The 12956-nt window shown below is 40.1% G+C and overlaps 1 protein-coding gene and 1 long non-coding RNA gene across 2 annotated transcripts in view; one reads left to right on the top strand and one right to left on the bottom strand.

Moving 5' to 3' along the window:
* Positions 1-12682, bottom strand: part of LOC124267535 — a 45616-nt gene extending 32934 nt beyond the window's left edge. The window contains exons 1-11 of the mRNA XM_046702458.1: positions 11595-12682; positions 10056-10982; positions 6702-6778; positions 6033-6269; positions 4516-4737; positions 4074-4149; positions 3859-3963; positions 3676-3735; positions 2944-3120; positions 1952-2161; positions 980-1161 (exon numbers count right to left, since the gene is read on the bottom strand). Coding sequence (XP_046558414.1) covers positions 980-1161; positions 1952-2161; positions 2944-3120; positions 3676-3735; positions 3859-3963; positions 4074-4149; positions 4516-4737; positions 6033-6269; positions 6702-6778; positions 10056-10982; positions 11595-12018 — 2697 coding nt within the window. The 5' untranslated portion in view covers positions 12019-12682. The remainder of the gene's footprint in view (positions 1-979; positions 1162-1951; positions 2162-2943; positions 3121-3675; positions 3736-3858; positions 3964-4073; positions 4150-4515; positions 4738-6032; positions 6270-6701; positions 6779-10055; positions 10983-11594) is intronic.
* LOC124267530 lies at positions 7574-8542 on the top strand. The gene is made up of 3 exons (XR_006896057.1): positions 7574-7736; positions 7858-7961; positions 8509-8542. It is a non-coding gene; the product is annotated as an uncharacterized LOC124267530 (long non-coding RNA).
* Positions 12683-12956: the final 274 nt, after the last annotated feature.

Genomic DNA, 12956 nt, shown 5'->3' with positions numbered 1-12956 from the left:
CAATGGCCTCTGGTGCCTAGATGGTGCATGTGGTTCATCATTTGTTGCTCTTTCTAACCTTGAATTCTGAGAATCAACGGGTTACAAACGAGCACCCATGCATGAAATGACAACTCCCCAAAGGTCCCTCAAGAAAAGATGGCAAACACATCTAATCGTATTTTGCACGGTATTCGACGATCACTTCAAAACGGTATTCATGTTTTATAAATTCAAATATTATCTTATCGAATTAAAGTATTGCTAAATATGTTTTTGCTTTTAAAAGGTTTTCTGTTGTTTCTTGAAGTTAACGTTTTCTATTTCCTGAAACTTGATGTTCCATTATTATGTAATTATGTAATTATTATCTATTTAACCAGCCTTGAAACATGAATGCAAAATGTTTTATATCACTCCTTTCAGCTGTGTGCATAATGCTGACTTATTAATTTCAGACTTTTTAAAGATCAGCACTTGTCAGGACTTCACCTCAGACAGATTATAAGGCTGTAATCATTCGAAGTCAAAATTGTTATTCTATATCCTGTCTTATGTTAGGTACAATTAATAAACTTCCCACTTTTAAAAAGATTCATGTGGATAGTGAAATCGTTTTTCATAATTCTCATATTATATTAATTCGATACTGCTATAACTTATGGGCTGAAAAAATGTTTCTAAGGCTGTTCTTTGTTTGAAGGTCTGAAGTATTGCTTACTTGATATGTATAATCAGGGCGGTGGGATAGCCTAGTGGTTAAAGCGTTCGCTCGTCACGCCGAAGACCCCGATTTGATTCCCCACATGGGTACAATGTGTGAAGCCCATTTCTGGTGTCTCCCGCCGTGATATTGCTGGAATATTGCTAAGAGCGGCGTAAAACTGAAACTCCGTCACTCACTCACTCATATATTATCAACCCACCAGTAATTACTGCAATATGTGTGAGTCGTATGGATGGCTCGTGAATATATTTTAATAATTTGCCAGATCCTAACCTGCTGTTCTGTCAGGTCGCCGATGGTTGGGTTCTCCAGTGTCTCCACAGACAGGTTTTCCATCAGCAGGTTGTCTAGGAACTGCTGACATTCTCCGAAACTCCTCCTGTTGTTACACACTATTTTCATGGCGAGGCCACCTTGAAGTGTACAGTCATCCGTTTCACTCTGCGTTTGTGAACCTTATAACAACAAGGACATGTATCTAAACATTCCGTAAGAACAGTTTTGTACTATCACTTGTAACACTATTATTCTATTAAACACCCGTGAAGGTCTGGGTTAGAATATTGGCCCTCAGTAACCCATGCTTGTCGTAAGAGGCGACTATTGGGATCGGGTGGTCAGGCTCGCTGACTTGGTTGACACATGTCATCGGTTCCCAATTGCGTAGATCGATGCTCATGCTGTTGATCACTGGATTGTCTGGTACAGACTCGATTATTTACAGACCGCCGCCATATATACTCATGCCAATAATGGTTATCACCCCCCACCCTAAACCACCCCACACCCCCTCTCCAATAAAAAAAATTGAAGGGGGTGAATATTGCTAAGAGCGGCGTACAACTAAACTCACCCACTCACTTTTATTAAACAACAGTATTTACGTTTGCGAACTGTCAGACTGTCGATAATTAACAATGATGGTTTGAGTCGATTTTGATGTAAGCTTATGCATTGTTCACGTAAAACCATTTCAGGAATGATGGAGGATTCATTGAAATGAATATTTGCATGTACATTTTACACAATGTGGAATCATTTGGTAATTCTCCAGAATTTAAAAACAGGTTTCATTTAGGTTTCATATTGGTTGCTCCAGTATCATAGAAGACAGATTTGACATTAAACGACACAGAACAATGTCCTTAAGTCTGCATTGTTATGGAGGACGTAAAACGAAGCTCTTTCCAACTGAAAACGTCTGAATAACCAACTGTAACTGCACCTGGGCTATTTGTCACCTACCCTCTGCTGGAGGTTCCGGGGTCGTTTCCGCAAACCTGTACCTTCCCACGCATGTGGAAGGGAGCTGTTCTTCAATCACCGTCACGGCGGCAACCATGGTTGCAGGGTCGGTGTAGACGAGCCTGACTTCTCGGACAAACTCAAGTGAGCCCATGAGACATCTGACGGACTTAATCAATACTGCCGGAAGGGATTCACCCTTAGTGTTACCTGGGCGGAACATCTATCATTGGTTTCTCTTCATGCATATATTTGTATATAATTTGCAACAAAATCAAAGGGCTTCAAAACTGCGATGATTCATATGTGACTGACACTCAACAGATATCAGAACGATAGAACTATTTGGATACAAACATGGATTTGTATAAAATAATACGGACATATATAATGTCAGGGAAAAGAATACACTCTCTTGACAATTATCAGAAACACAAGCCATCTTGGGTAAAGGGCACAATAGTTGTGAATATCATATGATCAGAACACTCAACATTAGAGATGACACCGGGTGTTCTCGGAAAGGGAAATCGTGTCCGACCCTACTGCTAGCATCCGCAATTCACAGAATGTGCCCCAAAATGTAAGAACACCGCAGAGCAGCAATGACTGTGAATATATATACATTCCGTGAGAAAAGGGAGAAGAAAGTCCCGAGTGATAGTTATCATAAAGTGACTGAGGATAAACAAAATCCGAATCAATTTGTTGGATTTAATATACTCATGGAAACACATAAGGGAACACAAGAAAGGACAACTTTCCGTTATTCTTTTCAAGGTTTCTTCACAAGGTTTGTGTTGCACTGTGGAAATTCTGGAAATAAATAAAGGAACACTTGTACTTCCATGTGTTTCCTTATTCGTTTCCATGAGTATATTAAATCCAACAAATTGATTCGGATTTGTTTATCCTCAGTCACTTTATGATAACTATCAGTCGGGACTTCCTTCTCCCTTTTCTCACGAATAAAGAATGTTGTAGTAACCCACCTGTCATAACAGGGATAGCGATGGATGTCACTTTGTTTTTCTCAGCTTTCCGCAAGCACTTGCAGATCATCATGAACAAGTCGCCAGTAAAGAAGTCCCTGGATATGCCCAGGATACTGGAACAGTGATGTCCGGGTACACGCAGCATCACTCCTCCAGACTTCCGGATGTTGGACTCTGGGAGTAAAAAAATAAATAACACGTAATTCTGGAAACCCAAAAGCCCAGAAACTCTCCGCACTGTGACCAGTTTCTGACAAAGGATTTGACAAAATCCAACATGCAGTTATCATGAGTAAAATAGTTTTTCGAAAACTCAAATTTTAAACTGCCTCGATTAACTAATCGGGCCGGCTCATGAGCGAGAATATTAGTTAATCAAATTGTTACTTAAGTCCTCACTGATTTTCAATGATGAATTCATATCCGTTTTATCACTATTTTTCTATGTTTGGGCAGAGACTCGAAATTCAAGATGGTTCAGCGTTTTATATGTTTGACTGCATGGGTTAGGGTAATTTGTAATGTGTCACTTGGATCCATTTTGATCTTTGCATCAGAACATGTAATGGATATTTTATATACTTATGTTTGAATACGATAAGATAGACGATCAGTTAGGAATGAAAGGGTCTATTTGTCCAGTGGTACCTCGAAATGGTGTGCTGACATTCCAAGAGAAATGGAAAACAACCTTTCGATCATTTTTTTCAAATGAAATCTTCTAACTACCTTTCCACTGACGAAAGGTGTTGTCTCCAAACTCATGTACAAAGGTCCACTTCACTTCGCCTGAAAACATTAACCAAAATGATTCTGATAGATCTAAATATTGTGTAACAAAAACGGATTTACTTGTGAAAAAAGGTTTGTGCGCCCCAAATAATTCATGTACACGCCCTACAAGATACTCACAAGACACTGACATTTTGTTGTCGGTTGGGACTACAACAACATCCACGTCCTCCTTAAAGACGTTGCCTTCTTTCACAATGAGCAGAACATGGCCTATGTGGAACTCTGTTGAAGAGAGCAAGCCATAACATAAAGTCAAATTCATCATTCGATTTAATCATTGAGGACATTAAGAAAATTAAAGGTTATAAACGGTTGTGATACCATGACCGTACCTGTCATCATGGAAATGTTTGAAAGGGAGGAGTGTCTTGGATTCGTTTTCTCACTGTCATAAGCATCCTTGAAAATCTGTAGGAAGAAACATTCAGTAAGGAACATTTCGTACTATCACTTACACAATTACTATATCAAACAACAGTAACAATTTTCCGAAGTAACTTAGTTGAAGGTCAGACTCTCAATAATTAGCAATGATGTTTTGAATCTTGGTTATAACTAATGCATTTCAGAAACCATTAATCATGCATTGGCATGAATAGTTTTCGCATCCATTTTGCATTTTACGCCATGTTGATAGTTTTGTTAGAGAATCAAGACTGGTCATTTCCCAGAATTGAAATGTATTCAGGTTTCTTTCTGATAGCTGCAGCATCAATATTTATGCATAATCTGACTGGTTGATAATTGTTGTTTTTAATATATGTGTTTTTGTACCTTCAATAGGTCCTGATTCGTGTGATAACACACAATCATGACCTCTGCCAGAGAACTGAAGTGGTTTGATTTTGTGAAGTCTTTGATAGCCTCTCTGAAGGTTCTTGCCACCTCATCGGTTGGGTATTGCCTTTTGCCGGTGCCAATGGGAGGGAAGGCCACACTGCTATGACCAGCTACAGACGCTTTGTGCAGACACTGCAGAATTATCTCCCTTAGAAGCTGTGAAGGACACACACATACGTTGGTGATGTAATTTCAGTGTAAAATAGCAGTACAAGTTGGTTAAGTAAATCATAATTTTCAAAACAGGTAATGCAAAATGAGGGATATATCAATACAAGATGGCAATAAGTTGATATTTAACGCCATTTTTAATACTTGTCCTTCGATATCATGCGAGAAAAAACATTGGCATTTTTAATCCCAGTGTAAATTTTGATTTACAGGTTATCGGTTGTAATTGTTCAAAACCTTGTGTGATCAACATTCTTACACCAACTAGGGAATTAATAATGGTTTCCTCTCAGTACGAAGTGCAAGTAGGATAATAAGTGAGTGAGGTTTAATGAATCTTGATCAATAAACCAGCAATATCACTCAATGTGTATCCTCGAATTAAGGAATTGTGTTTTACGCCGTTTTTAGCACTATTCCAGCAATTTCACAAGAGGACAGCAGAAATGGGCTTCACACATTGTGCCCATGGGGAATAGAACCCGGGCCTTCGGAGTGACGAGCGAACGCTTTAACTACTAGGCTACAACACCGACACTCGAATTAAGGAGCCTTCAGCGCTAACTTTTAGCCAGCACGCTGCCTAAACGCCCGTTTTGTTTAACCAAGTGGCGTGTATTTAAAACACAGCACTACCACACGTCGTTTCGGCATGACACTAATGTGAGAGAGTAAGTGAGTGAGTCGGCTTTAAGTCCAGTTTAAATAGTATTTATTAGTAGTGAGAGACTGACTGACTGAGTTTGGTTTTACGCCGCTTTTAGCAATATTCAAGCAACATCACGGCGGGGGACACCAGAAATAGGCTTCACACATAGTACCCATGTGGGGATTCGAACCCGGGTCTTCGGCGTGACGAGCCAACACTTTAACCACTAGGCTACCCCACCGCCCCAGTAGTGAGAGAGCTTCGGTAACGCGACCTGTAACAGGATTTCTGTTGCCAGTCAAAATGGCAAGCTTAATGTGGGAGGAAAGCCCGGAGTCACGCATGTCTCAGACGTTCACTATTTTGGTGAGACCCACGAGAACAGGTCTAATGACAAACCTACAAGCATAAATGGGCGAACCTGGATTCACACCCACAACCCAAGGTTTCTGGCGTACAAAAGGTACCTAACTCTGCACAGGTTGCGGTGCCTCATCTGACATGGTCACACGTGTAACGATGACCTATACTAACAGTTGGTAAAAAATTACATGTATTTGGAAGATAACCTCAGTAAAGGAATAATCAAACCTCAGCGCATAAATGATTATAGGAATTAAAATAGTGTCACCTTCTCAGCCTGACCGGGATGCTCTCGTCTGTAGTCTGAAAGACAGCAATGATACAGCTCTTTGCAGTGTAGTTTCCCTGGACGAGTCTTTACAACATCCCCAACTCTGCATCCTTGTGGATATAGCTCCTTGCATTCCGTCTGTATGGCAGCGCCTCCTACTTTAACTATGGCCTTGGACAGTTCACTACCAGATAAGTCGAGTCTCTCGTTTGTTGAGTTGACGATTACGTCCACCTAGTCATAAGCAAATTGTGAACACAGATTAATTCATGTTAGTAAGCAAAATATAAAACATAATACATATGAAAACATAATATTTGTTTGTTTTTTGTTGTTTAACGCCGCCTCAGCAATATTCCAGCTACATGGCGGTGGTCTGTAAATAATCGAGTCTGAACCAGTGGTCAACAGCATGAACATCGATCTACGCGATTGGGATACGATGACATGTGTTTACCAAGTCACCCGATCTCCGCTTACTACAGTCATGGGTTGCTAAAGACCAATTCTAACCCGGATCTTCACGGAACAAACATAATAAAGCATTAAATATTGCAATTTTTCACAAAGCGGGAACTGAGGTCCATCTGTGACAAAGGTAAATGGTCACTGAATTAATCTATCTGTTCCACGTCAGAGGAGCATGGCCCGTCTTCATCTAATTACCTTTGTTAATGCGATATCTCCTAGTTTCAGGACAACTTCAATGTCAGCTGAGGCAACACCGTCCGACTGTTCCGCTTCTGGAAACAAATCATTTATACGTGATGGAGTATTGCATGGAAGGTTGTAGAACCAGACAAGTAGGTCTATTTGTTGTGTAACGCAGTTGTCTAATGTATAACGGAGGTCTATAAATAGCCCAGTGACTGGTACCATGCGTGTGAATTTCTTAACATGCGCTACGATGACATGCACCAACAAAGCCAAACGACTCCATCCCGTTTGTTGCCATTTGTTGCTGAAGGTCAATTCTAACCCTGCTCTTAAATGTGGCAATGTACGTCATGATCAATATGCTTCAATGCATACCACATTAACATAACTCACATTGACAAATGTGCATGAAATAAGTATAAATAGTTGAAGCTGCATGAATGTAAAACGGCGGGGGACACAAGGAATGGGCTTCACACATTGTACCCATGTGAGGTGAGGTGAAATTGGTTTAACGTCGTGCTTGAGAATATTTCGCTCATATGACGACTTGCATGCGTGTGTATGTGTATGTGCGGCTGCTTGTACTAGCCCAGACTTAAGCTGGTTTTATAGTGCTAGCCCACTGATATACCATGCCGCAGTGAAGCATGAATATCCCACTCAGACACATTATACTGACTCCGAGCCGACCAGTCCTTCTTGTACCCATTAATGCCGAGCGCTAGGCAGGGACCAACAAGTACCATATTTTAACGTCTTTTGGTATGACGCGGCCGGGGGTCGAACCCGCGACCTTCCGCTCTTCGGGCGGACGCTATAACCACTACAACACGGAGGCGGTCTGTACCCATGTGAGGAATCGAATCCGGGTCTGAATATGAAACATCAGAGCCAGATGATAATCCAGCTGACACACAACGTTTTCAGCCTTTCAAAGGTTAATGTGAAGGGTGTATATTGGTAACGTCATGACACAATGTTTTCACAAGGTTAATGTGAAGGGTGTATATTGGTAACGTCATGACACAATGTTTTCACAAGGTTAATGTGAAGGGTGTATATTGTTAACGTCATGACATGTTTTCACAAGGTTAATGTGAAGGGTGTATATTGGTAACGTCATGACAGGTGTAGATTCGTTCATGACACAACGTTTCACAAGGTTAATGTGAAGGGTGTATATTGTTAACGTCATGACACAACGTTTTCACAAGGTTAATGTGAAGGGTGTATATTGGTAACGTCATGACACAACGTTTTCACAAGGTTAATGTGAAGGGTGTATATTGTTAACGTCATGACACAATGTTTTCACAAGGTTAATGTGAAGGGTGTATATTGGTAACGTCATGACACAACGTTTTCACAAGTGAAAGGTGTAATGTGAACGTCATGACACAACGTTGTGAAGGGTGTATATTGGTAACGTCATGACGTTTTCATTAATGACATATTGGTAACGTCATGACACAATGTTTTCACAAGGTTAATGTGAAGGGTGTATATTGTTAACGTCATGACACAATGTTTTCACAAGGTTAATGTGAAGGGTGTAGATTCGTAACGTCATGACACAACGTTTTCACAAGGTTAATGTGAAAGGTGTAGATTCGTAACGTCATGACACAACGTTTCACAAGGTTAATGTGAAGGGTATTGTTAACGTCATGTGAAGGTTAATGTGAAGGGTGTATATTGTTAACGTTGACACAATGTAACGTCATGACACAATTTCACAAGTTTTCATTGTTAACGTCAAGGTTAATGTGAAGGGTGTATATTGGTTAACGTCATGACACAACGTTTTCACAAGGTTAATGTGAAGGGTGTATATTGGTAACGTCATGACACAACGTTTTCACAAGGTTAATGTGAAGGGTGTATATTGTTAACGTCATGACACAACGTTTTCACAAGGTTAATGTGAAGGGTGTATATTGGTAACGTCATGACACAACGTTTTCACAAGGTTAATGTGAAGGGTGTATAGTAACGTCATGACACAACGTTTTCGCAAAGTTAATGTGGAGGTCGTATATTGGTAACGTCATGACACAAAGTTTTCACAAGGTTAATGTGAAGGGTGTATATTGTTAACGTCATGACACAACGTTTTCACAAGGTTAATGTGAAGGGTGTATATTGGTAATGTCATGACACAACGTTTTCACAAGGTTAATGTGAAGGGTGTAGATTGGTAACGTCATGACACAACGTTTTCACAAGGTTAATGTGAAAGGTGTAGATTCGTAACGTCATGACATAACGTTTTTACAAGGTTAATGTGAAGGGTGTATATTGTTAACGCCATGACACAACATTTCGCAAGGTTAAAGTGAAGGGTGTAGATTGGTAACGTCATGACACAACGGTTTCACAACGTTAGCATTACGTCATTTTAACTACGTTACCGTAGACACATATTGTCAGAACGTTGTGTTTTGACTATAAGTCAACGTTATGTTTCATCGTTTCTGAAACGTTATCGTTTATGGGAGGTAAACTTTCCCGAAACCCATGTAAAAGAGTGACATCGAATTATTCGTAATTTATCCAGAAAACAAGACAGTAGTGCATTATTTCCCTATTATATTATACTTTGTGATTACCATACCATAAATGTACTGAGGTCACAGTGACAGTAATTTCCATTCTTACTGACAACGTTAACATCACGTCACTGTGCAACGTCACGTCACAACGTTGTGACAACGTAAATGGGAGTCGACAGAATAACGTTGTAACAACGAAACCATAACGAAATTGTTAGCTGGGAGCCAGCATCTATTATCCGAGATTCGTTAGGGCTTAAGAGTAGTGTACTTTCTATAAAAGGATGATCGGAACTCGTTGATCTGTGGCGTTGGCGCAGTAGTTGGAACAGTGAAACAAATGCACGTGTGGATGAGCGTTGACTTAGACTACCGTAGAAACCAACCCTTCTCGGGGTTCATTTAATATGCATCCCCCCTTGTAATACAAACTAATAATAGCGAGTTGGAACTATGATCGTTTGTTAAGCAACTTTAATCCTAAGTTGAATAAAATTCTGAGATTTTAATGTTCAATTGGCAAGGTAAAGTTATGAGGATTCGCAATCTTAAATTCACTTTATTTGATTAAATACTTTTTCATTTAAAGTGAAACAGTATGTTGAGTATAAAACACACGAATTCATCATTAAAAATATTACGTACTCAAAATATTATTTAGTAGAAATTAAATCTGGGCTACAGACCACTAAAAAACGACCAAAGTTAGACCAGGAGGATTTATGCCTTCACTTTGGCCTCCAGTGGCTGTTTATTAAAAGGATAAATAATGAACAAAAATAACCACATCTACAGAGAATCTACCTACCTCTCCTCTCAAGGTTTCTGTGAATGAAACACTTATATTTATCTTCAGCTTGCCTGACTGACGTCTCCCCTGTGGCGGATTTGAAATATTTTCTTGCTCCCATTCGCATTGACTTGTACACTTCCATCTTAACATCAGCGACCAGAGCTTTGATGCGACTAAAGGCTTCTTCAGCCTTCGACCCACACATGATGATACAGTTGGACTTGAGATCAAATGAGATAGTGACAGACAGTTCTCTCCTGATTATATCTATTGACGATGAGCAGTGCCTTTGCAGAAACATGATTTTGTCTCGCTCTTCGTAAATCTTTCTTTCCTGTTGTTCCTCTCCTGAACCAGCTCCTTCTGGTGCCTTTAGAACCTGCTCCGGGGCGTACTTCTTCAGGATATGCTCTTCTTCAGCTTGTTCAACCAGCACCAATAAATTCTGAACAATCGGTAACACTCGGTCCTGTACTCCAATAACAATATATCCTGGCTGGTCGTCGGACAGACTCACCATCACTTCATCTGACGTTTGTGGAAGAATCTTCGATAATTTTTTCTGTTTCATTTCTGGCCATAAAATATGCATCACAGTAACTGGATGTACTTTTATGTCTCTAAGGACATCTGCGATGGCTGTATCCATGTTGTCTCTCCATGTCTGAATGTAGAAAACCGAGGAGTCTGAAGAATCGAGATGATCTGTATTATCATCTTTCACAAGTGCCACAACCAGTTCATCATCCTTGCTCTCATCCCATCTGATTTCACCACATTTAGTGTGAGCTAAGGTTGCTATCTTCATGCTGTGTGTATGGGATTGCTTCAAAAACTTCACCTTGTTGCTATCCAGGTTCTGAATGGTGTACAAAATATGGTCATCCCCGCTAAGGAGCTCAAGGTACGCAGCTGATGGTGGATCAGGAAGAGATTCATAATCTAGAACAAAATACATGGTCATCTTTATGCATGTTCTTGAACTAGTGAACACAGTTGCATGCTTCAATTTGTCTTCAATCAGTATTTAACATGAAAAACAAATGAAAGTTATAGACTGTATTGCTTAGATGTATGTATATATGTATGTATGTATGTGTGTGTGTGTATGTATGTATGTATGTGTGTGTGTATGTATGTGTGTGTGTGTGTATGTATGTATGTATGTATGTATGTATGTATGTATGTATGTATGTATGTATGTATGTATGTATGTATGTATGTATGTATGTATGTATGTATGTATGTATGTGTGTGTATGTATGTATGTATGTATGTATGTATGTATGTATGTATGTGAGTGTGTGTACGTGTGTGCTCATGTGGACGCGCGTGCGTATCGATGGTTATGTTCAGGGTTAGAAGTTTCAAGACATGTACTATTAAAATACAGACATATACCAAGACATAAGCAGTCGGGTAGCCTAATGGTTAACGCGTTCAAAAAAGCGAAAGTTTAATTTTGCAAATAGATACAGTGTGTGAAAGCCATTTGTGGTGTGATAGTGCTAGATTATTGCTAAATGCGGCGTAAAATCCTATTCGTTCACTTACCAGATAAGCTGTCAATAGGCGAGATAATATCACTAATCTCCGAAGTGATAATCTGGAGAGTTTTATCCCTTGGTTTTACAGCCCGGCCTTTCCGACGGTCAGAACAGAACGACAATAGGCTTCGCCTCTTTTCACGGCTGCCAAACGTTCTTCCCTTGCGATCACGTTGCGCTGTTGCAGAACTAACGCTGTCTCCAAACGCTGCCATATAGTCATCAGCATCATCGTCAAACACACTGTCATTGCCCACCAGTAACTTTCTGTAAAGTATATCTTCATCCGCAACATCTTCAGATACACTGCTCATCAGAAAGACCCGGACACTGTGTCCAAACTGGACTGTTGTGAGGCCAAGCTGCTCATCATTAAGCAGTGGCTCGTCCTCAGATGCCCCAAAGAGTCCGTACATAGGGTTGCTGGACATTGCTGCTGGAATCAGTCCTTCAAAGATACGTCTACTCAGCAGAAACCTTTTCTTACAAAACAGTTATTTTACTTACGGCTCTCTTATTAGCAAACTTCCAACACGACATATGAATCACACAGTGTCCCAGTAAACATCCACCGTACGTGTCTCTTATCAGCAAACTTCCAACACGACACATGAATCATACAGTATCCAAGTAAACATCCACCGTACGGGTCTCTTATCAGCAAACTTCCAACACGACATATGAATCACACAGTGTCCCAGGAAACATCCACCTTACGGGTCTCTTATTAGCAAACATGCACCATCATGGCGGTATGGATAACACTGATCCAGATTTCACTATGCACCTGTTGATGTTAAGTGTCCTTCACAGAGGCATGTACACGTACTTCTATGTAAACTTCATACCTTGCTACAATCGTCCCGTTTTCAAACGTCCAAAGCGTGGCAGGACCTAGAACGATAGTCAGTAGACAACACCCACTTCTGTAACAGTGTCAGTGTATGAGACGCCCCGTCCGGTACAAACCTGCATTACTACATCCTGCTATGACGTTCCTTGATATGGAGTAGAATAGGTCTACTACGCTTTCATTCTCTCACACCTGCGTGACTAATAACAGTAACTGTACCTGTATTATTGGCTGGATGTCTATATATACACGTACATTGTATCATATAATATCCTGTTTGAATTTGCTTGTCGAGTGTAGAAAACGTCAAAGGAAAATTTCATGCATGACTACTCCGTCCATTCAATTTATATTTCAACATTCCCTGTTTGCTCTAGCCTTGCTCCAAGGCTGTACTGAGTGCTACGCCCATACAATTATAATAATTCTATCCTTTGAATAGGTAAGTCTAGATAAAGGGACAGACCACATCTGTTATTAATATATTCTTTAGAAATTATTATTTAAACTATTAAT

The sequence above is a fragment of the Haliotis rubra genome, unplaced genomic scaffold (assembly GCF_003918875.1).
Source record: "Haliotis rubra isolate DU_JTF1 unplaced genomic scaffold, ASM391887v1 Scf1319, whole genome shotgun sequence".
Taxonomy (NCBI): domain Eukaryota; kingdom Metazoa; phylum Mollusca; class Gastropoda; order Lepetellida; family Haliotidae; genus Haliotis; species Haliotis rubra.
The sequence above is the reverse complement of the archived record's forward strand: the minus strand, read 5'-3'. Positions and strand labels throughout refer to the sequence as shown.